Source organism: Pseudochaenichthys georgianus, chromosome 7 (assembly GCF_902827115.2).
Source record: "Pseudochaenichthys georgianus chromosome 7, fPseGeo1.2, whole genome shotgun sequence".
NCBI lineage: Eukaryota > Metazoa > Chordata > Actinopteri > Perciformes > Channichthyidae > Pseudochaenichthys > Pseudochaenichthys georgianus.
This window is the reverse complement of record NC_047509.1, coordinates 38,526,561-38,554,080: the sequence shown is the minus strand read 5'-3', so window position 1 is coordinate 38,554,080 and position 27,520 is coordinate 38,526,561. Positions and strand designations below refer to the sequence as shown.

General features: G+C 41.0%; 2 protein-coding genes across 2 annotated transcripts; both read left to right on the top strand.

Moving 5' to 3' along the window:
* The first annotated feature begins 3,583 nt into the window (after positions 1 to 3,583).
* On the top strand, positions 3,584 to 12,628 carry LOC117450179 (rho-related GTP-binding protein RhoA-C). The gene is made up of 5 exons (XM_034088266.2): positions 3,584 to 3,959; positions 6,207 to 6,362; positions 8,114 to 8,234; positions 8,324 to 8,454; positions 9,932 to 12,628. Exons 2-5 carry the CDS (start codon positions 6,207 to 6,209, stop codon positions 10,103 to 10,105), a joined length of 582 nt encoding a protein of 193 aa, XP_033944157.1. The 5' UTR covers positions 3,584 to 3,959; the 3' UTR covers positions 10,106 to 12,628.
* Positions 12,629 to 23,933: 11,305 nt separating this feature from the next.
* On the top strand, positions 23,934 to 27,305 carry LOC117449905 (piggyBac transposable element-derived protein 4-like). Its single transcript, XM_034087832.2, has 2 exons — positions 23,934 to 25,797; positions 25,987 to 27,305. Exons 1-2 carry the CDS (start codon positions 24,222 to 24,224, stop codon positions 26,040 to 26,042), a joined length of 1,632 nt encoding a protein of 543 aa, XP_033943723.1. The 5' UTR covers positions 23,934 to 24,221; the 3' UTR covers positions 26,043 to 27,305.
* The last annotated feature ends 215 nt before the right edge of the window (positions 27,306 to 27,520 follow it).

Below are 27,520 nucleotides of genomic sequence, written 5' to 3'. Positions count from 1 at the left end.
GAGCATCAGAGGAGGGATCCCTCTCCCAGGACGGACAGACGTGCACTAGATGCCGTGTGTACATTGAAAAGATAATACATTTGCAACATAGGTAATCCAAATGTTTGGAAATGCATGTGTGTATAATAGGAAGTTGAGTTTGAGTGAGTTTGCATGGCTCAAGATCTCCTTGGAGAACCTCCTACCACCCAGTGCAACAGAGCTGTTCAAGTATCAGGTGTTGGTGGATCACCTGCAACTAGAAGAAGCCAGGTTAATAGCAGATGCTACCCTCAACTCTCCAACGCCCTTCTCAGACACTATGGCTGACCTGAACGATAAGTTTGGCCAACCACATCAGATAGCGCTGAAGCGTATTGCTGCTGTGATGGACTCACCGGACCCCCGGACCCCCCTAGAGGATTTGAGGTCCACCTCCACTTAAAATATGTTCACATGGATAGGTTCCTAAATAGATTTGCACATTTTTTTTAATTAGTAACCCATGTCCATATGTTTATTCTGGGGTTGTAGATTTAAAGTTTAGGGCTATCATTATGGGCAGCAACGCTGTAAATATTGACAAATAAATCCAGAGAAATGGCACAAAAGAAAACTGGTAGTGGTCTGGCTGGGTATTTATTGGGACGGGTGGCGCAGTGGTCTGTGCATCCGATCATCAGATCAAGGGGGAGTGCTGGGGAACTCCAGTTCGAAACCCGCTCCCGCTCAGGCCGTTGTGTCCTTGGGCAAGACACTTCACCCGGATTTGCTCCAGTGGGTCCACAGTACATGTATAATACCAATGTATACTTGTAAAAGCGCCTTGATGACTTCGAGGCGTGAAGATGGACGGTGTTTATCATCATCATCATCTTTATTTAAAGAGACTCTTGGTCCATTATTTACAAAACATACAACACTCAAATACAAACTAAAAAAAGGCAGCCATACCAATGTTTCCACAGAGGTGACTGGTATCGTACAGCACTGAGACACGGATTTGAAAGCAGCATAATGACAGAGTTATGAGAAACATTCAATCGACAGATGAATTTGTACATCAGACCTCTCAAAAGAGCATGGAACGTGTTGACTCGTGCATTACAGAACATTTCACTTGCACTGCACCACCTTGGTTTTCTAAGCAGTATACGCAAACAGTCATTATATGCAACCTGGAGCTTCCGGAGGCTCGCCTTCTTATACTTGACCCACAAGGGGGCAGTATAGAGAGGAGTGCAATACGCTCTAAAGAGGTTCACCTTAACCTTATCTGAACACCAAGAGAATGTTCTAGCCAACATGTTGGCTTGTATATATAAGACACGCCGCTGTCTATACATGTCATCATCATCAGCCATTTCATCTGTGATGATGTCTCCCAGATACTTCGTGTTACAGCAAACAGACAGCACCTGTCCTGACAGATAGCATGTTGGAAAACAAAGGTTCTTATCCCCTGTTGCTCTACAGATCATTACAGCGCTCTTCTTAGCATTGTATTTAACGTCAAATTTGACTCTGTAATCGGAACAAACATTTAGCAACTGTTGAAAACCAGCACTGCTAGGAGAAACAATTGCCAGATCATCGGCATACATAAGATGGTTTACAATCACATTACCAATCACACACCCTGTTTTACAGACACTTAAATCATCTGATAGATCATTCATATAGATATTAAAAAGGCTCGGTGAGAGGAGCCCCCCCTGGCGGACTCCATTACCAACACCAAATGGCGCCGGTGTGGCGCAGTGCGCTGTGCAATGATCATCAGATCATTGGGGTGAAACCCGCTGCTGCTGCGTCTGTAAAGCCGGTGTGTCCTTGGGCAAGACACTTCACCTGAACTTGCTCCTGTGGGTATTGTCCACAGTTTCTGACCATTGATGTATGATGTATGATATATGTGTAATGTGTGTATATGTAAAGCGCTTTGAGTCATTGAATATAATAAATGTAAGGAATTATTATTATTATTATTATTATAATTCCCGGCCTGACTTATTGTCTCAGTGAAGGGATCGTGGGAGTCATCATCCAGACCTGAGGGACGGCAGGGCAAGCACCACACCACTGTGCTCCATGGTGCCAAGGACACTTGGAAGAAACCAGACTCTCAAGTTCCAGGTAACTCCTTCAAAGGGAACAAGAGTAAGCCATACTGTCCGTACTGTAATAATGAGGACCACTACCTCAGTCAGTGTACAGCAGTAACCAAGATGAACAAAGAACAACTGAGAGCATGGATAAGAACCAATTATAATCAAATATAATCAATTATATTCTTGTATAACTCACAATAAAAATGATTCATATTTTAGGTTTTTCTATATTTACAGCATAAACAAAACAAAGTGGTTTGTTAAGTTGAGTGTAAGACCTATAATGATTTATGCCTTACTCTCTGATAAGAGAGTAGGCAGGTTCTTTCCTCTCCTCTCACAGCAGGGAGGGGGGCTCCTGACTTAAGGAGAAACACATTGAGGTCTCAAAAGGGTGGTTATGTCATAGCCATAGAATATGTCTAGTCATGTTTTGTTTGTTTTTTTACACAAACTTGGGAAGGTGTGTCTTATGCCAGAGCCAATAGAATATGTTGGTTGGGTATAGAGGAGGTGTTTTTGGGGTTCTCTATCCGGTTTTTTGAGCATAAAAAGACAATATCAGTCTCATGAAGAAAGGTATTTTAACGCTTATTCAAAATAGCAGAGAAACATGCATTCTTGTTCTCAGGAGGGGACATTGACAGAGGATTGTTGGAAAAGTACACAGTAAGTACTTCATAGTACTTATGGGGGTAGTTTCACTAGTACTGAGTCCAACAGGATCAATCTCACGAAGAACTAATAGCAATACAAAAGAATTCCCTCATCAAACTTAGCAGAAGTGGCTTGATTTTGTTCTCAGCAGGGGACTTTGACAGAGTATTCCTCAAACAATACACAGTCAAAGTACTTTAATGTATTGTAAGTAGTAGGCTAATACAAAGTCAAACAGTATCCATTTCATTAACAACTAATGGCAACATTATATTTTTTATCACTCATCAAAGATAGCAGAAAAACATGCATTATGTATGGAGGGGACTCTGACAGAGGATTACTCACAAAGTACACAGCAAAAGTACTTCATTTTATTTCTAGTAGAAGTCAAACTAGAACCGAGTCCAACAGTGTCAGTTTCCTTAAGAACTTGTGGTAAAACATATTTGTATCACTCAGCTGATTTGAAAAAACTCGAGAGGCGGCGGAGTTGACCGCAGTGCAGAATCGCTGTAGCCTATAGTTTAAATCTCCTAACAACGTTGTCCATTTTAGACAGAGGCTTATTATATGTACAGCCCTTAATAACATCCATTTTCTGGGCTCAATATGTGTCTTGGCCGTTTTCGTTGTGATCGCTAAATTTACCTTGTTTCCCTTTGTTTATAATATTATCACCGCTTTTGTTTTGAAATCACTTCCGTGAGTTTCGCCCCGCCCCTCGCTCCAATGACCATAGTAAGGTAAAAAGCAAAAAGCAAAAAGGCCTCTCAAACGCTCTTCCGTTTACGTGTTTAATAAAGAAAAACAATTGGACGATAGATACACGGATTCATGCTATCTGCCGCTTGAAATGCTATTAACAGCACTTTCTTAACATGGTGTCAGAGATAGGAATTAAGGAAATAATGCATCTTTAAAACACCTGCAGCAGCGGGGACTGAAACCACAGAGACGACAAAAAAGCCCTTGGAGGCTTGACCCCAGGCTAAACAGTGCTTATAACTTTTTTCTACCGAAGACATAACTGGGAGATTCGTACACGCAATAGCTACATTGATTGGCTCCCTTACTTCTCAATCATGAGTCCGGCATGTCCCATTGGCAGAAAGTATGTAATGTGGGCGGACCCAATCTTCGGCGCACTGGGGGCGGGACTATAAGGTCCGACAGGAAAACTGAAGAAAGGCGAGGATCTCCAATAAAACGGTACAATTACGTTAACCTGACTCACGGCACTAATAATATGTCTACTTTTACTTGCTTTATATGTCACGATGTGTGCTAAAACCAATAGTGCGGTATCAAATGTCATGTATCCATCTCAACAAGCTACCAGCTGTCTCGACAAACTAAGCAAAGTTAGCATGCTAGTAGTTAGCTTTATAGCTGCAATGGAAACTGCTGGTAGCTAGAAGTTAGCTGACACTGTAACGGATTCTGATAAACATAGGCCAGAAATTATATTATTGACGATGATGTGCCATTAGGATTGTAAAGCATCTGTAATGCGACGAGATTAATCTGAGGTTAAATTGGCAGATACATGTTCTCCTTACATTTGAGGCAAATAGCAGTGAGGAAGTGAAGTAATAATGCAACGTACATTTGCCAAATCCACTTCAAGTTAACGCCGTATTAGGATATTATAACTATAACATTTGCCGAAGGTGTGTTAACGTTATCCACTCGATGTCATTCTCTTAAGCATGTAGTATTTCATTTATAGCAAGGGGTTATAAGGCAGGCTGTATATAATTTAATCTGAATGCGTTTAGTACTAGATCCATCCACTAAAATGTATATTAGGGTTGGCTGAATTTAAATCAGGCACTATTCTCGTGGTGAGGACCATACCGATATGACATAATCTGTTTTGGATCAACGGCCACAATAGTAATTTAGACTGTTGATAAGGTCATTTTTGGAATAAGAATGATTGTCTCTATTATAATGTTCTGTTACTATTTGTAATAACCCAAATTAAACAGAATAATGCCCCATATGTTTGCTCTCAAGCAAGATGGGAAGGAGATGGTTTGTATTTTGCTGGTTCTGTGTAGTTAATAGATTCAATATGTAAAGGCTTTATTGCCTTATGCACAGTATCTACAGTGTTGTTATGGAAATGAACAACTTAAATCCCAGGCTCCTCCAACAATGCATATAAGACTGACATAACACACATTGATAGAAAATAGTGCAAGAAGAAACTGAGCAGAAATAAAATAGTGCAAGATTATGTTGCAAGAACATAATTTATATGTAAATACTTTACAGTGGAATACATACTGATTATTATAGAAATATATACATTTGTGAGATGCGAACAGATAGTGCCCTCTAGTTGTTGACTATTGACTTGTTGATGGGGCAGATAAAGGCCATTTTGAGATAATCAACCTGCCAATTTGTATTACTTCTTTTTTAATTGTACATTTTCACTTAACCAACACCAGGGAATACCACTACACTATTGACATTATTTATTTATTCTTATTTAAACCACCAGACTCAGGGACAGTTTCATCCCACAGACAATAAGACTGTTAAACACCTGAACTGTTGAAACAACATCCACAATATTCATCTGGCTGCTACTTAAAAATTATTAATCTATTTACCTATATATCATATTTCAATGACTTGCATATAGACTCTTATTGCACTATTTCACTTTTTTTTTAAACTATTTTCTTCTTGTATTTACTATTTACTTGCACTATATTTGTTTGTTAATCTGTGTTTTGTGTTGCTCTGTTGGAGAAGCCTGTGACACAAGATTTTCATCGACATAACTACACTGTAGCTATGTTCGTATGACAAATAAAGTACCTTGAACCTTATATAGGTTTAAAAATGATAGTTGTCTATCAGCAAAAGGAGGTGCTGCTATATACTGATAACCTAAGATATTTTGTTGTATTTTCTCAGATACAACAAAGAGAACAGCAACAGTCTGTCAACATTATCATTAACGGCCGCCCACTCTCTAAATATGGGCATCGGCCATTTAATAAAACCACATTGCTTAACCACTAGTGCCGAGTCAGTGAGGCTTTCTGTTGCCACACTGAGAGGTGTTACTCCGGGGAAGGGAAGTCGATGTCGGAGGTGCAATATTTGTAAAAGGATACAATGTGTCAAAATAACATTCTGCATGAAGTATTGGGGTGCTTTAGAAATGTACTAGCCTGCAAACATGTGGGTTGACAGATTTATGAAAAAAATATTTGTTCCTTGCAAAGAATTATACCTTGTTTACCTTTCAATGTCATACTGCCGTTGCTATACAAGTCAAAAAAGTGCAGTGATATACGTATTTTCCAAATCATTCAGCCCGTGTTCAAAGCAAGTCATCACCGTCTCATTTGAATGACATGTTTCTACTTGCCTTTAGACTTCCCGATCTTGTATGCTGATAAAAATATCTTCTTTCTTTCATTTTCATCTCAGATGGCTGCAATCAGAAAGAAGCTGGTGATCGTGGGTGATGGAGCCTGTGGGAAGACCTGCCTCCTCATAGTGTTCAGCAAAGACCAGTTCCCTGAAGTGTACGTGCCCACAGTGTTTGAAAACTATGTGGCAGACATCGAGGTGGATGGGAAACAGGTAAGCTGTTTATTACAGACTTGTTGTCTTTTTTTACATTTGAACCGTTATCTGTGTCTTCTGGTTCAATGAATGGGGCATTCTAGGGAGAAGTGAGACCATTCAAACCAGGCTGAAGGGGCAAGGCAGTAGAGTGGTGCAGCAATAAGTCCGTTACATGGACATTAGTTGGCATGTGGGCACTTCGGGGCTCCCTCGTCACAAAGTCAATGTTTTTTTTAAAATTCATTTTCGGTTAGATTCTAAAATGTAAGGTTTTGTTAATGCCATAAAAAGCCAGTAAATACCCGACTGGTGAATGCCATACGCTTTTACGTCTCATAATTATAGCGGTTGCTATCAAGTAACCAAATGAGACTACTATACGTCAAATATTACCTGCCGATAGCATAGCGGTGTTAACGTGAAGTCATGTGACCAATATGTCATTTATGTTAGCTTTTCACTTCTGGCAATTGCATTTATGCTTTAAATATCATAACAGTGTAAGTATCATAAATTGCTTAAAAAAAACCTCTCAGTGCTGTCTGGGGGGTACTTCGGTTTATAGTAATGAAATGTATTGGGGACATGTATATGAAGAGCAATTCATCTACACTAAGGTTATATTTGGCGATATATCGTCATGTCCTTAACTCAAAGTCTCTCCCTCACCCCATCGCCATCTGATTGGTCATCTGGACAATGACAGCTGAATGCAGGCCTTTTCATGTCACATGGTTGCCTGGAAACCAGCGAATCTCAAGACTTTGAGAAGTCAGAAATCTGGCCTCAGTCAAGTTCCAGCATGTCTTTTAAATCCCAAATTGGAGATTTTGAATATCATACTATGGACAGAGTCAGGCTAACTGTCTTCCCCTGTTGCCAGTCTTTATGCTAAGCTAGGCTACTTAGGAAAACACACACACACACCATTTATCATCTGAACCCAACATTGAAAGAGTCATCGCTCTGTGGAAGACTTTCCATTTGTCATTCTAAATGGCCAGTTTTACAAGCACATAACAATCACATAGAACCCATTTTTATTTTTATTTTTCCTTACATGATGGATATATAATGGAGAGATCTCTTAATGTAAAGATCTAGGGAATACATTGTAAATAGTATTCTCTGCATGCCTCTGAACTCATGTCATTTGATTTAAATTAAGATATAAAGAATATTATGTTTGGGATTATGTTGTCTTGTGGGAATGGTAAAGTTTAAAGCCTCTTACACACCAAACTGACACCAAAGAACACGTCCCGACGGAATGTCGCCTCACGTCGCCTCACGCAGTTCGTACGTGCAACTTAGCCGTCGGCTGAAGTCTTTGCGGTGTGTTCCAGTGCATGGCCAACACTTGGCCAAGACGCAGGAGACGTGACGTGAGCCGACATTCCACCGGGACGAGTTCGTTGGTGTCCGTTTGGTGTGTAAGGAGCTTAAGGAGTTTAAGAATATTCAATGCACTGTTTTTACAGATTATCACAAGCAGGAGTTCCAGATCAATCTTTTATCTTTTAGAGGTACATAACAACTCTAATGAGTTTACACACACTAGTTTGAATTAAGATATACCAGCAGAGGCATTCATCTTAAACATCATAACTATAAGCATAAGAATGTAGAAATAACTCAACACTATTTAAATTAAACAGCACAGCAAATAAGTATATAAACTGCTGAAGCTGCTTTTATAGATTGATATATTCCTTGGCCCCGCCCCTCGCAGTGATTTCCCTGGCAGTAATGCAGTGGTGTTGCAGGTGGAGCTGGCCCTCTGGGACACGGCGGGTCAGGAGGACTACGACCGCCTGAGGCCCCTCTCCTACCCCGACACTGATGTCATCCTCATGTGTTTCTCCGTGGACAGCCCCGACAGCTTGGGTGAGACTTCCTCCTCTCCTCCTTAGTGTCACACACATTCTGTTTGCATCTGCTCCATGTTCAACGTGTACCTCTTGTGCTCGTTGCAGAGAACATCCCGGAGAAGTGGACTCCTGAAGTGAAGCACTTCTGCCCCAACGTGCCCATCATTCTGGTGGGGAACAAGAAAGACCTGCGTAATGACGACCACACACGCCGAGAGCTGGCTAAGATGAAACAGGTCAGTCTTGCATGGAGCTCATTCCCATGCCTCTGGAGTTCTGAATACATCAATACTATCTAGCTAAGTATGAACTACAAGCTATCCTGCATGTATTGTACAGTAACGTCACTGTCAATCAAACTTCTTTATAAATGTGCCCAATATCTGATTTCTGTGAACCGGTCGTAGTCCTGAACTGAAACAACACACCGCACAGGGCTGTACAAAATTAAACAATAACAGTTTAGTTTCATGAATAAATAGGTGCTCAGTTGGCAGTGGCGACTGGTCATTGGGGGCACAGCCCCACCTAGTGCCAGGAAGTAAGCTGCGCATGGCTTCCCTCCACAAAAAAGCAATGACATTTCTCCATAGGATTTTAGAAAATAGCTCAAACATCGGTGGGAAACGTAGCTGTTAGATAAATGCACGTTTTGTTCAGCCTGATAATATCCACATGTCTACCCTACTTTTATAATTTTTGAATCATAAATCTATCGATTAGATTTATGATTCGACTTTTGAAACTACACGAAGATAAGGAGGACTTTTACAAAAAAGTAATAGAGATTTTTGTCCAGAAGGATAGGCACATGGACTTTATCTTCAAGTCAAGGTAAGACTGCCATTTTATTGAAAATGGGATCTTACTAAGAGAGAACAATTAAATATTTAAATGATACAATAAAAAATGTTGGTATCTTTTTGTTGAACTGTCTGTTTAAAATTAATCGAAGCATCAGACTAAAAAAGCTTTTGAAAATAATATTATATTTTGATTTAGGTCAAAATATAATATTTGTAAAGCTGAAGAGTCGGTGCCAGAGCCACTGCACGTCACGGCAGACGCTTATATAAGACATCTAAGTTTTTTGTGCCCCGTCACTTTTGTATAAAAACGGCACTGTCAGTTGGAAGCCAGTGGGTTTGAAAGCAGATGATAATGGAGAGGAGGAAAAATAAACTTTTTCTTTGTAGCTTTTTTTTGGAGCAATCGCTGCTACTCCTGGACAGATTGAGAGAAAAGTCCAATAAACTGTTCGTTTGATCATTTATTGCATTGAAATAGAAAAAGGCAAAAATACAATACATCCCAATACAAGTAAGTAAGAGTGTGATTGCTAGTGCAAGTGTGATACGGTGGAAAATGTAGATAAAAGATGCGGTCAACAGAAATCTTCGACTCCCGACTAACCCCCAAAACCACAAGTGAGCAGGTGAATGCAGCAGGTTAACCCCCCCCCCCCCCCAAAAGCTACACTCAGATATAGGTGGCATTGCAAAAAATCATACCTGGATCTATATTATGAACGTAATAGAAAGTGGACTAAATGATATTGGCCCAAATCCGACATTTTGATTTGTGCTGTTTAGTTATGGGAGAACAAAAGATCTCAAAAGAAAATCAGATTTGAGTCACTCAGTACTTCAAATAGTTTTTCATCTTTTCTATGACTTCATGATTTTTCTTAATGACTATGGTTCATCCCTACAGGAGCCGGTGAAGTCAGAAGAGGCGAGGGACATGGCGAACCGCATCAACGCCTTCGGGTACCTGGAGTGCTCGGCCAAGACCAAGGACGGAGTGAGGGAGGTGTTCGAGATGGCCACCAGGGCGGCGCTGCAGGCCAAAAGGCGAGGCAAGAAGGGCGGCTGCACTGTGCTATAGAGCGTCACGGCACACAGGGCTGGGTGGGGGAGGGGGGCGACAGACCAGGCCAAGTAACACCCCCTCTCTGTGTCCTCTGGGGCACCAAGCTGGGCACAATTGATTGGGGCATTATAGGGAGCAGCTAAGAAATTCCAACATGGCTAAAGGGGTAACAAAGAAAGATCGAATGCAGTAGAGTGGTGCAGGAATGAGTCCTTATCCCGGAAATGAGTTGGCATTTAGACACTTCCTGGCTCCCTCATCTCGAATGTTTTTTTTCCTTCCAGAAATAAAGTATTTGGTTAATGCAAGCTTTTGAGATGTTCACGTTTTAGTTCTACGACAGGAAATATGTAAGTAAATACCCCACTAACAGCGGTTGCTTAAAAGTTACAACATTTGACTACATAACGCCAACACGCAAAATATTAGCCACCTTTAGCTTAGCGATGTTGACATGTTTTTTTGTTTAGATCATTATGTTGGCTTTTTACTTCTGGCAGTTGTGTTTAAGTATCATACAAGTGGTGTTAATATGTGGAGATGATCCTGCTGAGCAAAACGTGCACGTATCATAAACGTCTGTTCCAAAATCCAATACAAATAACCCCATTGCTTTTAGCCGATTGAGCCGTTGTGCTAACTTCCCGGTCTGCCTACAAGATCACATCATAGCTCTGTAGACAAAGCCAGTGTGTAGATTGTAGTACATGGTTAAAGCTTTCAAATCAAACGGCTATGATTAGGATACATGCCATCAAGGAGAGAGCATGAATCACTCATGCCTTTTAGTGTGGAGGGTTTGTAGTTTTGTCTGGTCTCCTCTGTCCTGAATTCACTGCTTCAGTGCCCCCCCCCATGTATGCCTGCCTTTCTAAGTGTTGGGCGAGTTCCATGGCCTGCTGTGTGACTGGTCTCTTCTTTCTTTCTCCTATATTACCTATGGGCAATATAAACTGTATATGGCCTCTCTGTTCCATTACGCTGATTATTGGCATTCGAGCATAAATATGTGATGTTATGAGACCAACTCATTTGAGTGTTTTATACAAGCCTGTTAATGATTGCAACATTAACAAAGATTAAGCCAAGCTTAACTTGGCTTTCAAGTCAGAATACTGTTTGATTCAATGGATCAGGACTGTCAAACACTGTCAACAGTTGAGTATTAAAAGGTTAACAAAATAAAAAAACCTGTCATTTTTCAAAGAGTATTGGGGCCTTAATGTCCCTCCTCTACAGAGAGGGCCACACATTGATGTAAAACAGGTTTATAGTTGAGGAACGCCTTTATTTTAATTTCCCATGAGTATATTTTATATCATATTTTAGTAATGCGCCTCCATGTTTTCTTATCTTTTTTAATTTGTTAATGCAAGCTCAACTCGTCCTCCACGTTACGGGTCTCTCCAGAAACATTCTGTATGATGTGCATTTCCACGGCATTATTTAGGTCGCTTCACAGCCATGTCCATTTCTTTAGAACAGCTTTTTTAAAAGTCTGTTTTTTATTGTATTGCCGTTAAGCTACCATCAAGGACATGCACACACTACTGAGTTTATATTTCAAACTTGCCGCAGGTCATTCGATGTTCCCAGTTTCAGTGAGGCTGCTGTGGAAATGTACATTATACTGACATTAGAGAGAAATGATCTCAAGTAATAGCAGCCTGTTTTTAACTCAGCCATCATTTGTTGTTCAGTTGTTCGACACTCCCATTTTGAAAGCATTGGTTTTTATTTGGAAGTGTTTGGTGTACCTGTCTTCCAGGGCCTTATGGAAGTGTTTGGTGTACCTGTCTTCCAGGGCCTTATGGAAGTGTTTGGTGTACCTGTCTTCCAGGGCCTTATGGAAGTGTTTGGTGTACCTGTCTTCCAGGGCCTTATGGAAGTGTTTGGTGTACCTGTCTTCCAGGGCCTTATGGAAGTGTTTGGTGTACCTGTCTTCCAGGGCCTTATGGAAGTGTTTGGTGTACCTGTCTTCCAGGGCCTTATGGAAGTGTTTGGTGTACCTGTCTTCCAGGGCCTTATGGAAGTGTTTGGTGTACCTGTCTTCCAGGGCCTTATGGAAGTGTTTGGTGTACCTGTCTTCCAGGGCCTTATGGAAGTGTTTGGTGTACCTGTCTTCCAGGGCCTTATGGAAGTGTTTGGTGTACCTGTCTTCCAGGGCCTTATGGAAGTGTTTGGTGTACCTGTCTTCCAGGGCCTTATGGAAGTGTTTGGTGTACCTGTCTTCCAGGGCCTTATGGAAGTGTGTTTGCAACTCTTCTTTGTTCTGCTTCTTATTCTTTTGTATGTTATTTTAACTACATGATATTCCACTGGCTTATGTTGTATTATTTGCACACCGCTTAAAACACAACCTCAGTGTGTGGTATACACACTTTGAAAAAAATTATGTCAAATTATGAAATGCTAAACGCAAGCAACCTCTGGTTATTTGTTAGAGGAATATTGTTTTGTAACATATCCTCACATTTCTCCAGTTGTCTTTTTGTAATGTATTCTAAAGGAAATAAATTGTAACTGAGAATGACCAAATTCTGAGTCAAGCTTTGTCAGTTAATGAGTCATGCTGTGTCTACCATTCACCATTGGGTCAGTATTTACTAGGTTATGCAGTGTTGCCAAATTAAATAATAGTTTTGAATTGTTCTAACTTTTGAATGCATACTAGCTTAGTTTATAACCAATCCCAAAAAACGAAGAACCTACAAAGACTTCAGGTTGGCAAACCAGGCACATTTTATAATAATTTGGGCTGTTTCCACAATAAAGGCATTACCTCATTCTCTGTCCCCCATGTTTTTACTGACTTGTTTGTGATTGGAGTGGTCCACATTGTAGGAACATGTGTACTTTATCCTCATTCTTTGCCAAGTAATTGTCTTCCTTACTACCTAGGGTAGAGTCTATACCAGGGGTTTCAAACTCAAGGTCCGGGCCCCAAATCCGGCCCGCGACTTCATTTTATGTGGCCCCGCAAGAGCTTGCAAAAAATATAATATGTTTATTAGACGGTTACGTGCTACTTTACAGAAGCACTTTGCCCATGAACTACATGTCCCACAATGCATCTCAAATTAGACTTTTTTTCTCAGAATTAGATTTTTTTTTAAAAAGTTACTTTTTATTTCAAAATGTTATTTCTTTTTAAATCATTGTGACATTCTCACTGAAGAGACTTGCAATTATTTGCCCTAGACTTCTTCTTTCAGACGTAGTTAATTATGAAGTAATAATAATATAATACATTATTTTATATATTAAATATTTATATGTATTTTTATATCGTCTTAAAGTTACACCCGGCCCTTTGAGTGCAACCATAATGCTGATTTGGCCCGTGATGAAATTGAGTTTGACACCCCTGGTCTATACCCATGAGGTAACTCAATGAAACCAGCCTCTCATCTTGCTCTGTGAATACTGTTAATATATCTGTCATTATATCAAGTCTGACCTTTTTACTCCTCATATTGAAGGTAATGCTGATACTGGTTAGCTGTACTTCTTCACTCAGACCATCCCAGAGCAAGGCGAGCCAACAGAGGCTTGAGGTTGACATGCTAGGAGTTTGCAGCATTAGAAAAAGTGCTCCCTACATCTGAGGTAACGGCAACCAACGCCTGGTTTTATAAGATTCAAAGGGTGCATACCTTAGTAGCCACAGTTTAGATGAAAGACGTAAGTCTCGAGCTCCTTCAACAATGCAACATAGTTATATAGGAAATAAAACAATTATAAAATAAAAATTGTGCAAGAAGAAACAGTAGAATAAAATTGTGCAGATGTTGCAAGACCAAGTGATGCAGATGAAGTCAATTATATACATTTAAGAAAAATAAACAAGATAAATAATGCAGAGAATGTTGTAAATGACCAAGTAAATGTGGGAGTCTATATACATGTAAATACAATCAGATATACCAGAACAGAATGTATAATAAAATATTGTTTATTGTAGTGATTAACATTAAGATGCAGTATATCAATTGTAAGATGCAACCAGATGAATGCTGATGGAGGCACTTAACAGAGCTCAGGTGTTTAACAGTCTTATTGCCTGTGGGATGAAACTATCTCTGAGTCTGGTGGTTTTATTCCGGATGCTGCGGTAACAGAATACATTGTATGCCATGCAAGCATTATGTGTAATAATTAAAGAACATCTTCAAGGGGTGGTTTTTGTTTGCACTTGTCTCTTATCCATTTTTGCTAATTAACTCTTCATACATGGGAGGTAATATTTAGATTTATGGTATTATTATACATGTTTCTCTCCATTCTTCCTTCTGCAATGGTGTCGCAGTTTCTCATCTCTCCCGTTTTTGTGCGTAGACATGGGTCAAAGTGTCTGTGGAGGACCGCACATTTTCCCGTCAAGTTTGCTTTTCATAAATCGCAAACATTGCTTAGAACATTTTTTCATAGGCCATGTTTTGAGCATACGCAACGTTTATGAACGAGGCCCCTGGCCCTCCTACTGGAAGAGTTGATGGAGACTCAGGCGGATGAAGAGAGGGTGTATGATCCGTACAAACCACCGAGGAGACGTTGTTGTTATCACCATGGTAATGTATCTCTGCCTCAGTCCTCAGCTTCACTCCAGTGTCCGATGGAGTCCTGCCCCAAATTCCTGATAGCATGTCTCTGAAATGAAAGGTTTACAATCAACACAAGACATTTTTACGGTTTTATTCGGACTACTTTAGATTTGCATTTATCGTGTTGTAGTGAATTTCCAGAAATGTTTGTGTACTAGACATGGGAGGGACCTTATCTGTTTGCAAGATCACATTATAGGGGAACATCTTCTAGATAATTATTCAATAATAAATGAAATATTTGAGGTAGGATGGTTTTGTATCAAAACATAACTTTTTAATTTTCTTAGTTCCATATATTTGGTCAAAATGGACAGACAAGGCGAAGGCCATGACCTCAACAGAAATCGTAAGTACTTGGTTCATTATTTTACACAGCCTTTCTGATGTGCAGTCTTTCCCAAAGCTATTTAAAGGAGATGATTTAGGCTGGAGCCACACGAGAACGGTAACGGTCGTATCCGCTACAGTTCTCTATCAGATACGGTACGGGTAGATCGGACGAAACGCTCTGGGGGGCCAAACGGCTCCGTGTCTACGCCCTATACCAGGGGTACTCAAATACAAATCTTAAAAGGTCCAAAAAAAATGTTTTAATAAGACAAAGGTCCGTTTATTATGGTCATTCAAACTTTTAAACAATTGCAACAAGATTCTTACCACGAGGTTGCAAAAACAAAAAGAATCTGTATGCAGCAGTTTTCATTGTTATTGTGTCTGTGCTTGATCCCTCAGAGTCGCAGTGTAAGAGCTGCAGTTATGAATAAAGGCAGCTGCACCATCTTATTTGACTTTCTCAGAACTTAAAACAGTTTTTTGGGGGCAGGCAGACCCCCACAAAGAAAAAAATATATTTACACACGTAAGGTCAACATCTTAAGAGTTTTGTATGCTCATCCGTGAGCAGAGCATCAAGTTGACATGTCTATTACAGCCTCATTCCTTCAGTACTTGGGTCCGAATCAATGCTTCTTGTTTTGCGCCGTACCGTTCAAATGAAATCGCCGCCAATCATATTTCAATGCTCGCGCCAGGGCCGGGGGAGGGGTTACAAGACGTGCGTCTTGTGCTGCATTCATTTGCACTCGGACATTAGAGACGTTCTCTCATAAATGTCCGATGAGCCACAACTTTTCTTTCAAAACAAAGCTGCCAACTGGGGTGGCAGCTGGGGTGGCAAGGCCTATTTTTAGGGTGTCAGTTGCCACCCCGGGTTCTCGATAGGTGAAACTAGGCTACTAGCTACAGTACAGATGCAACTAGATGAGCTGTTAACTCTCGCTTTTTTTTTTTAAACACGCACGCATTTTTCCCACCCGCATTCCTCGAAGACCTGCCCAACTGTGCCTCTGATTCGCAGACTGTTGGTGGGGGAAAAAAAACGCTGATGGGATGCTGAATGTGATTGGACCAATGCGTTGACAGAAACACACAGACAGACAGACAGACATACAGACAGAGCGCTGTTTGCAGTGGACATAGCGGAGCATTTTGACTCGTTGCGTTGTCTCAAAGATAACACAGATAATACATATGAAAAGCATAATTTGCTCAGAGTCCATAGACAGTTGTGGTTCGGTCCGGATCCGGACCAGAGTCCGGACTTTGAGGATGCCTGCCCTATACGATCAAAAAGAAAAATCTCGACCCTTCCATTCTCACAAATTTTAGGCCCATCTCACAGCTACCTTTTTTATCTAAAGCCCTCTAGCGAGTAGTCTACGTCCAGCTGCAGTCGTTTTTAACCACACATGGCATCCACGAAAAGTTTCAGTCTGGCTTCAAACCCATGCACAGTACTGAAACAGCCCTTTTAAGAGTTTTTAATGATCTGCTCTTAGCCACCGACTCAGGTAGCTCAGCTGTCTTGTTGCTGTTGGACCTGACAGCTGCCTTTGACAATGTGGACCATAGCATCCTGTTGTCACGGCTTGAACAGTCCGCAGGCATCACAGGCTCTGCCCTTGCATGGTTCAGGTCCTACCTGACAGACCATAGCCTCTCAGTGCAGTTGGGTGCCTTCTCCTCTGCCAAAGCCCCTCCTACCTGTGGGGTTCCCCAAGGCTCGATTCTGGGCCCCATCCTTTTTCTACTGTACATACTGCCCCTAGGCTAAATTCTCACAAAACACAACATCCCCTTCCATTGTTACGCTGACGATGTACAGATCTATCTGCCTCTCAATCAAAATGCCAACTCACAGCAGTTGATGGACTGCTTAACAGAGATTAAATCCTGGCTGAGCCAAAACTTCCTCACCCTCAACGAGAGCAAGACCGAGGTCATCTTTTTTGGACCCCGACCTCCAGCCTCTCCGGTTGATATTCTGAGCTCCCTCAATAAAAACATCCTCCCCTCTGTCATGAACCTTGGAGTGACCTTCAATAGCGCTTTTAAATTTGATAAGCAGGTCAGCACCGTAGTCAAGACCTGCTTTTTTAAAATACGACTATTGGTTAAGACCAAGTCGTTTTTATCTTTTAAAGACCTAGAAAGGGTTATTAACGCCTTTGTTACCTCAAGACTGGATTACTGCAATGCTCTGTATGTGGGTATGGACCAGGCCTCAATTAGACGCCTGCAGCTAGTGCAGAATGCAGCTGCACGTCTTCTGACTGGCCATAAAAAGCGTGACCACATCACCCCAATTCTGGCCTCATTGCACTGGCTTCTAGTTCGGTTCAGAATATAGTTTAAAATCCTGGCTGCAGTGGAGACGCTGCGCACAGCTGATCGACAGCTGGGTCACAAACCACCAAATACAAAAACATAATTCAGATCCAGTCATCATGACTCCACTCTGGAGGGATTCCCCGATCTTTTCTTACAGTTTCTCATCTAGGGGGTGTCTCCTGTCCCCGGTACAAACACACTGCCTGAAGAAGGCTATGTGTATTTATTTTGTCATTAACCTTTTTCGGACCACTTATTTATTTATTTTGGTGACGATCCGACCTCCATGCTGCTACTCTGGTTCAAACTGCATCCAACAAACAATATGATTTATCTCGACCTCCCCAAAAGAACCAAAATCTGACACGGTGTGAAATGTCTTTTTTAGCTGTTCTCTACGGTGGCCGGCAGGTGCAAACGCGGAACAACGGCCCAAAACGCATACATAAGCAGGAAACACCGGCAAATAATGAAATGAAAAACCAACAAACCCTGAAAACAAATACAACAGAAAAACGCTGCATTTACAGAAATGATGCAAACTAAATACAACACACAAACCCCGAAAACAAACGCAACAAAAAAACGCTGCAAATACCAAAACGATATGCAAAGTCAAAAGTACGTACAAATCCCAAAACACATACAAAAAAAACATTCCGGAAGTGCTCCAGGCCTATAGGGGGCGCGCTATGTGGAACAGATTGATGTCTGACCAGACATAGAGAGAACGAACAAGAGTGATGGAAATCGGGAGGAAAGAAAGTTCATTTAAGTGGAGAAAGATATAAGAAGGTAAGTTTTGTTTTTATACATAGCGTCATATTTATATAGCTAGCGTTAGCGTGCCTAACTACTACACCAGCTGAGGAGAGCTTCATGTGAAGAGAAGATAAAGTGAGGGAAGAACATTGTTAAAAGAGATGACAAATCAAGTGCAGGCAAATAACACGGGCCATAGTGAGTACCGCGGAAAAAGGACATTTGAATTCTTAGCAGTTTGTTGCATGTATTTGTGTATAGATGTTGCAACTATACAGAGCTTTAGCAATTGCCTGTAACTATGGTCATGCTAATAAAGCTATTGAATTGAATTGAGAGAGAAAGAGAGAGAGAGAGAGAGAAGTGACAAAATATGAAGAGGGACAAAGTAATGACAGGAGAGTAGTGTGCATTAGACATGCTCAAGAACAAATATAGAGAAGACATTCAAGGAGAGAGAGAGAGACAAAACACAGATTCAACGGTAAACATGATGTATCTTTCTATTTATTTAGCTAACCACTATTTAGACTATGTGTTTTTGATTGACTTGATTAAATGGATTTACGACATCAATGTATGTATTTTCAGGCTGCCGTGTTTTGTCCTTTCTGTGGCCAACATCTGGGGACAGTTCAAGTGTTCTGTGGCTCCTGTGGCAAACATGTACCGTTTTTGGCAGAAGTTGAACACAACAGTAAGGCAAGGCAAGTTTATTTATATAGCACCTTTCAGCACCAGGCAATTCAAGGTGCTTTACAAAAATGAAAGACATTCAGATAAAGGCATTTAAAAACAGTAAAAGATAATAAAAGAAACATTAAAAGAAAAACAAAAAATGAAAGACATTAAGAAAATGGCATTTAAAATCAGTCATTAAAAAGAAAAGCTAATACAATAAACATTAAAAGATAAAAGTTACAGTGCAGTCTAAGATATGAATAGTTTAATTATTTCGGTTCTTGATTTTTTATTTATTCACAGAACCTCCCTTTGGAAATCCGAACATTTCCGTCTCGATTGTTAATTTAGACTGATTGTTAATTTAGACTGATTGTTGTCACCATGTTATGCTCGCATGACATCCACAATCGGACCCTCAGGAGGGTGTGCTAGCCCCCTACTCTGCTTTGCGTTCCATAACAAAGTCTTTAGGTGTTACCTGAACACCCCGTGTTACCAAAACACTATTTTTCACCCGTCGGTGCTGTGATACTTGTTCCTCAGTACAACTCACCTAAAAACTGATCGTAAACCCTGGCTACGATGGATATCCCAAATATCCTACTTTCGAGCAGTCCCTCTCATAAATGTCATGGAGAAATTAATTAAGTTTAAATTTAAAACATTAAAAGAAAAAATACATGGATAAAAGTTACAGTGCAGTCTAAGATATGAATAGTTCAATTAAAAGCAGCGACAAAAAGAAAAGTCTTCAGCCTGGATTTAAAAGTAGTCAGAGTTGCAGCGGACCTGCAGGTTTCTGGGAGTTTGTTCCAGATATTTGGAGCATAATAACTGAATGCTGCTTCTCCATGTTTAGTTCTGACTCTGGAGACAGAAAGCTCACCAGTCCCTGAAAACCTGAGAGATCTGGATGGTTCATCATTTAGCAGGAGGTTAGAGATGTATTTTGGGCCTCAACCATTCAGTGCTTTATAAACCAGCAGCAGTATTTTGAAATCTATTATTTGACACACAGGAAGCCAGTGTAAAGACTTCAGAACAGGAGTGATGTGATCCACTTTCTTAGTGTTAGTGAGGACTCGAGCAACGGCGTTCTGAACCAGCTGCAGCTTCCTAATAGATTTTTTAGTGAGACCTGTGAAGACACCATTGCAGTAGTCCATTCTACTGAAGATAAAAGCATGGACAAGTTTTTCCAAATCCTGCTGTGACATTAGTCTTTTAATCCTAGATATATTCTTTAGGTGATAGTAGGCTGATTTAGTAACTGTTTTAATGTGACTGTTGAAACTCAGGTCAGAGTCCATGACTACACCTAGATTTCTGGCTTTATCTGTTGGTTTGAACATTGCAGACTGAAGCTCAGTGCTCACTTTTATACGTTCTGACTTTGCTCCAAAAACTATTACCTCAGTTTTATCTTTGTTTAACCCTCCGGTTACATTCAGGGTCAAATTGACCCGTTTGAAAGTTTGAAAATCTACGAAAAATACTTTCAAGTATTTTTTTTGTATGAAACTTCTTCTACTTACCTTAATTAGTGTAATAAACAAGTAAAATGAAAATGGTTCATGTCATGCATTTGGAACCCCCCCCCTACATGTCTATATCACAGAGATGGTATTCGGATCTGACCCGGCAGTGAAAGTGGAGGCTAAAAGGGGTCAGAAATACAGAAATACACACACACACACACACACACACACACACACACACACACACACACACACACACACACACACACACACACACACACACACACACACACACACACACACACACACACACACACACACACACACACACACCACACACACACACACACACACACACACACACACACACACACACACACACACACACATTGACGGAGGGTCAGGGCCCCTCCCCGTCGCTATATTACGTACAGGGTACCCCTTTCCCGTCATTTTCTACGGGCAGGGCGTCCCATAGACCTTCATTGCGGACACAGCGGACCCCTTGACCGTCAGGTTTCTACGGGAAAGGCGTCCCATAGACCTTCATAATGCCTATTTTAAGGTTCATTTGGCCATTAAAATGCGTTTTGATGTCATTTTATGCGAGTAATGAGTTTTTATTTCTGATTATTTGGGCAGTACATGTACATGATGTTTAGTTTGCTCGTTATGACGAAGATTACTTCATGAATGTGTACACATTCATGGTTGCTAAGGTGGTTGCTATGGACGCTGCAACAGCTCCCAGACCACGTGATCAACAACAATGGCTGTCCTTCGTGTTATTCTCGGTGGAAAAATGCCTATTTTATGGTTCATTTGGCCATTAAAATGCGTTTTGATGTCATTGTATGCGAGTAATGAGTTTTTATTTCTGATTATTTGTGCAGTACATGTACATGATGTTTAGTTTGCTAGTTATGACGAAGATCACCTTACGTCTGTGAGGAAAATGGGGGTCAGAGCCTCGTATTTTTAAAATCTTTTTTTCCTTCTAATTTGTTATTCTTTTCAAAATAACACACTGTTACTGTTTACTCACCAATAACATACAATTATCCTTGCTTTTATTTATTGGTTTAATTCCATAATCTCGGTCTTTTTTGGCGTTCGTCAGGAACTGAATTTAAAAATAAAAATAACCGGAAACAGACGTGGGCATTTCGAGCGATTACCCAAGATTCTCAGCTACGCTGATTGGATGTTTTAGCCGCAATGCATGCTGGGATTTGGTGTTTATATTATATGAAATCCGGAAAACATTTGAAAAGACTAAAATAATACTTAATTCCGAGTGCTCTTGCTTTTCATAGAAATATAGAAATATAGAATATAAAAAATCAAGAAGATACTATAAGTGATCTCTTCAATAAAACAGTTTAGTGCAGGATGTACAAAGATATTAATAGGAGGAGGTGCAAAACAGAAAAACGAATTAACCTTTATTTAAACATTAAATAACAGATTACGGTCTTCTTTTAAATAAGAAAAAAACGTTGGGGGTATCTATCTACAGATAAATACAAAGTACTTAACGTCTAATATATTGCTTTCCTGCAATGTTAACTATGTTGAAGCACTTATTTTAACTGATATTATACATATGGATTATACTCTTATGTATGTAGATAGAATAAGAAATGTGCAGAATATGACAGTTTAATGGTGGAGGTACACACATATTGATAGATGTCTTGTAATGCACTGTTGAGGGACCTGTGACCCAAGTTTTTCATTCATTTCATAACTACACCGTAAGTTGTGTAAATGATATGTCAATACACCTTTAAAATCTTGAAATCTTGAAAGGGATGTGCAAAATAGCCATAATATATAGTCTTTAATTAACTATTAGTAGAGAATAACGAGTAATTAATATACTTTATTACTCGTTTCCATTAATGTCAATTGCAGATACATGTTTAGTCTTCTCAAGCACCAACTATCAAATATCTCTCCTGATTGTTGGCACTTGACAATCACCTTATCTGAATTTTACTCAGGTGTAACTAAAGTCTGATTTAAGGGTTGTTTATATTTCACATCATTAATCAGAATCTGCAAAGTAACTCAAATAAATGCAGTGGAGTAAAAATACCAGGTTAACCTCTGAATTGTAGTGGAGTAGAATTACAAAGTATCAATGAGCTTTCATATGGGTATATTAATGCTATATATTGATGCTGCGCATGCGCATTATGGACAGCGATTTTTATCCATTTATTAATTATATGTTTTACATTTGATAACACCAATGTGTTTAATACTGGCAACTTCTAATTGTGGGAAAACGAATAAGTTCAGTAGAGACGTCCCATAGAACATTTTGCGAAACACAATAGTGTAGTGTGTAGTTCTGGGGGGGCGTTCGATTCCAGTTTTGGATAGTCTGGCGTGGTTTCGTTCCATTTCACACAGCTGTTTGACGCTGTAACCTTGGCGCACTGCCACTCCAACATCCAATCCCAGACCTAGAAGAGTAATCACGGGCACTGTAGTCCTCAACGATAGCTGGGGATTCTGGGTAGTGTAGTGTCTTCGCCATCCTAAACTCAAACATTTTGACAATCGCAATGATGCTCGAACTGTCCCTTATAGGCCTACGTCTGTTTCCGGTTATTTTTATTTTGAAATTCAGTTCCTGACGAACACCAAAAAAGACCGAGATTATGGAATTAAACCAATAAATAAAAGCAAGGATAATTGTATGTTATTGGTGAGTAAATAACAGTGTGTTATTTTGAAAAGAATAACAAATTAGAAGGAAAAAAAGATTTTAAAAATACGAGGCTCTGAGCCCATGTATTTTCCTCACAGACGTAAGGTAATCTTCGTCATAACTAGCAAACTAAACATCATGTACATGTACTGCACAACTAATCAGAAATAAAAACTCATTACTCGCATACAATGACATCAAAACGCATTTTAATGGCCAAATGAACCTTAAAATAGGCATTTTTCCACCGAGAATAACACGAAGGACAGCCATTGTTGTTGATCACGTGGTCTGGGAGCTGTTGCAGCGTCCATAGCAACCATGAATGTGTACACATTCATGAAGTAATCTTCGTCATAACTAGCAAACTAAACATCATGTACTGCACAAATAATCCGAAATAAAAACTCATTACTCGCATAAAATGAGATCAAAACGCATTTTAATGGCCAAATGAACCTTAAAATAGGCATTATGAAGGTCCATGGGACGCCCTGCCCGTAGAAGCCTGACGGGCAAGGGGTCCGCTGTGTCCGCAATGAAGGTCTATGGGACGCCCTGCCCGTAGAAAATGACGGGAAAGGGGTACCCTGTACGTAATATAGCGACGGGGAGGGGCCCTGACCGTCCGTCAATATGTGACGGGATGAGAGTGAGAACGGGTTGTGGCGCGTGCGCACACACACAACACACACACACACCACACACACACACACACAACACACACACACACACACACACACACACACACACACACACACACACACACACACACACACACACACACACACACACACACACACACACACACACACACACACACACACACCACACACACACACACACACCACACACACACACACACACACACACACACACACACACACACACACACACACACACACACACACACACACACACACACACACACACACACACACACACACGTGGAGGCTGGAAGGGGTCAGAGGGTTCAAATGCGATATACAGAATATATATATATCGTAATTTTCCACAGACAGACAGACACCCTGCACCTGGCAGTGAAAGTGGAGGCTAGAAGGGGTCAGAGGGTTCAAAAGTGATACATTGTTATTTTTTACTCTCACACAAACAAATACAGTGAAAGTGGGGGTCAGAGGGTTCAAGTCGCAAATGTGTAATGGGTAAGCTCCTCCCACACTGGGATACATTATACTCTGCACTTAATGTACAGTATACTAACAATACTATCAGACAAAATGAGCAACGCAAGTGAAGAGAGGACAGCCCTGGGCTATATGGAATACATCCTTGAGGAGGATCACGACAGCGAGATAGAGGAGAACGTTTCCGAGGATGAAGACTACCTTGAGGTAAACGATGAAGATGAAGATTCTGATTATGATCAATCAGATGAGGAAATTGATATTCGCCCAGATGAGACATTCATGTCCAAAAATGGTAAAATTCAGTGGTCCTCATCCCCTAATGGACGCCAGGCAACACTATCGGCAGCAAACATAATGAAGGCAGTGCCAGGGCCCACCAGGATGGCAGTCTCTCATGTCACAGACATCAAGTCTGCTTTTGAGCTGGTAATTTCAAACACAGTGCTGAAGATCGTTCTGGATATGACCAATCTGGAAGGGAGACGTGTATATGGGGAGGAGTGGAAGGAGCTGGATGAAATGCATTTACATGCGTGTTTGGGTCTCCTCATCCTGGCTGGGGTCTACAAATCCAAGGATGAATCGACAGCCAGCCTGTGGGACGCAGACACAGGCAGGAATATATTTCGAGCCACAATGTCTCTGGGGACTTTCCACATTTTCTCAAGAGTGATCCGATTTGATAATCGTGACACAAGAGCTGGCAGACGTGAGAGAGACAAGCTGGCAGCTATCAGGACAGTGTGGGACAAGTGGGTAGAGCGGCTTCCACTTCTCTACAACCCAGGACCTAATGTCACAGTGGATGAAAGGCTGGTGGCATTCAGAGGTCGTTGCCCGTTCAAGCAATACATGCCTTCGAAACCGGCAAAATATGGCTTGAAAATATGGGCAGCATGTGATGCAAACTCCAGCTATGCACTAAACCTGCAGGTTTACACTGGAAAGCCAGTTGGAGGAGCCCCAGAGAGGAATCAGGGCATGAGGGTTGTCCTCGACATGGCACAGGGTCTCAGGGGTCACAACATAACTTGTGACAATTTCTTCACGTCCTACGACCCGGGTCAGGAGCTCCTGAAGAGAAAGCTAACAATGGTTGGAACTGTACGAAAGAACAGAACGGAACTCCCTGCCGAAATGCTGGTGATCAAGAACAGGGTCCCTCAATCCTCCAAGTTTGTGTTCACAGACACCACAACCCTAGTGTCTTACTGCCCCAGAAAGGGAAAAAATGTGTTGCTCATGAGCACTCTCCATAAGAATGCTGAAATCAGCACCAGAGAGGATCATAAGCCGAACCTCATCCTGGACTACAATGCCACCAAAGGGGGGGTGGACAACCTGGACAAAGTCACAGGGACCTACAGCACCAACAGGATGACGGCACGCTGGCCTTTAGTAATGTTCTATAACCTGATCGATATATCGGCCTACAACGCATTTGTTATCTTCACGGAGATCTTCCCTGAGTGGAACAAGTCCAAGCTGTACAGGAGGCGCCTGTTCCTTGAGGAGCTGGGGAAGGCACTTGTCGTCCCTCATATTAAAAGGAGGCAGCACATGCCAAGGACCCCAGCCGCTGCTGCAACAGTGAGGGAGATCCAGGAGAGGGCTACACCAACTACTCCTATGCGTGATGTAATTGTGCGTGTGTGTGTAAACACTAACATGGAGATGGATGAACGTTCTTTATTCATTGTGAGCAGTCCTTGTATTGGTAGCAATGAATACAATTGTTCCTACATCTCCATGTTAGTGGTTCTTACAATGCACTAACATCAGCAAAAACATAGTAAAATAATCCTCATCCTCATCTTTCTAGGTTGCCGCTGGGGGAAAGAGGAAGAGGAAAAGGTGCCAGGTGTGCAAGCCGTCTGATGACACCAAGACCAGCACGACATGTGTGCTTTGTGCAAAATACATTTGCGTAAAGCACACATTGACAACATGTCCCTCCTGTGCTGTGTAGACAACACACACTATTTTGCACCCGTCGGTGCTGTGATACTTGTTCCTCAGTACAACTCACCTAAAAACTGATCGTAAACCCTGGCTACGATGGATATCCCAAATATCCTACTTTCGAGCAGTCCCTCTCATAAATGTCATGGAGAAATTAATTAAGTTTAAATTTAAAACATTAAAAGAAAAAATACATGGATAAAAGTTACAGTGCAGTCTAAGATATGAATAGTTCAATTAGCCTGGATTTAAAAGTAGTCAAGAGTTGCAGCGGACCTGCAGGTTTCTGGGAGTTTGTTCCAGATATTTGGAGCATAATAACTGAACGCTGCTTCTCCATGTTTAGTTCCGACTCTGGGGACAGAAAGCTGACCAGTCCCTGAAGACCTGAGAGATCTGGATGGTTCATAATTTAGCAGGAGGTTAGAAATGTAATTTGGGCCTAAACCATTCAGTGCTTTATAACCCAGCAGCAGTATTTAGAAATCTATTCTTTGACACACAGGAAGCCAGTGTAAAGACTTCAGCACAGGAGTGATACACTTTCTTAGTGTTAGTGAGGACTCGAGCAACGGCGTTCTGAATCAGCTGCAGCTTCCTAATAGATTTTTTAGTGAGACCTGTGAAGACACCATTGCAGTAGTCCAGTCTACTGAAGATAAAAGTATGGACAAGTTTTTCCAAATCCTGCTGTGACATTAGTCTTTTAATCCTAGATATATTCTTTAGGTGATAGTAGGCTGATTTAGTAACTGTTTTAATGTGACTGTTGAAACTCAGGTCAGAGTCCATGACTACACCTAGATTTCTGGCTTTATCTGTTGGTTTGAACATTGCAGACTGAAGCTCAGTGCTCACTTTTATACGTTCTGACTTTGCTCCAAAAACCATTACCTCAGTTTTATCTTTGTTTAACCCTCCGGTTACATTCAGGGTCAAATTGACCCGTTTGAAAGTTTGAAAATCTATGAAAAATACTTAAGTATTTTTTTTGTATGAAACTTCTTCTACTTACCTTAATTAGTGTAATAAACAAGTACAATGAAAATGGTTCATGTCCTGCATTTGGAACCTCCCCCTACATGTCTATATCACAGAGATGGTATTCGGGTCAATCTGACCCGGCAGTGAAAGTGGAGGCTAAAAGGGGTCAGAAAAACACACACACACACACACACACACACACACACACACACACACACACACACACACACACACACACACACACACACACACACACACACACACACACACACACACACACACACACACACACACACACACACACACACACACACACACACACACACACACCACACACCACACACACACACACACACACACACACACACACACACACACACACACACACACACACACACACACACAAATGA

Excerpts from the sequence above, each read along its gene's own strand:
- LOC117450179 (XM_034088266.2), top strand. The coding sequence starts at position 6,207 with ATGGCTGCAATCAGAAAGAAGCTGGTGATCGTGGGTGATGGAGCCTGT. Across the intron at positions 8,235-8,323 it reads GGACAGCCCCGACAGCTTGG|AGAACATCCCGGAGAAGTGG; the intron begins GTGAGACTTCCT and ends TGCTCGTTGCAG. Across the intron at positions 8,455-9,931 it reads AGCTGGCTAAGATGAAACAG|GAGCCGGTGAAGTCAGAAGA; the intron begins GTCAGTCTTGCA and ends TCATCCCTACAG.
- LOC117449905 (XM_034087832.2), top strand. The coding sequence starts at position 24,222 with ATGTACAGTATACTAACAATACTATCAGACAAAATGAGCAACGCAAGT. Across the intron at positions 25,798-25,986 it reads TACACCAACTACTCCTATGC|GTTGCCGCTGGGGGAAAGAG; the intron begins GTGATGTAATTG and ends TCATCTTTCTAG.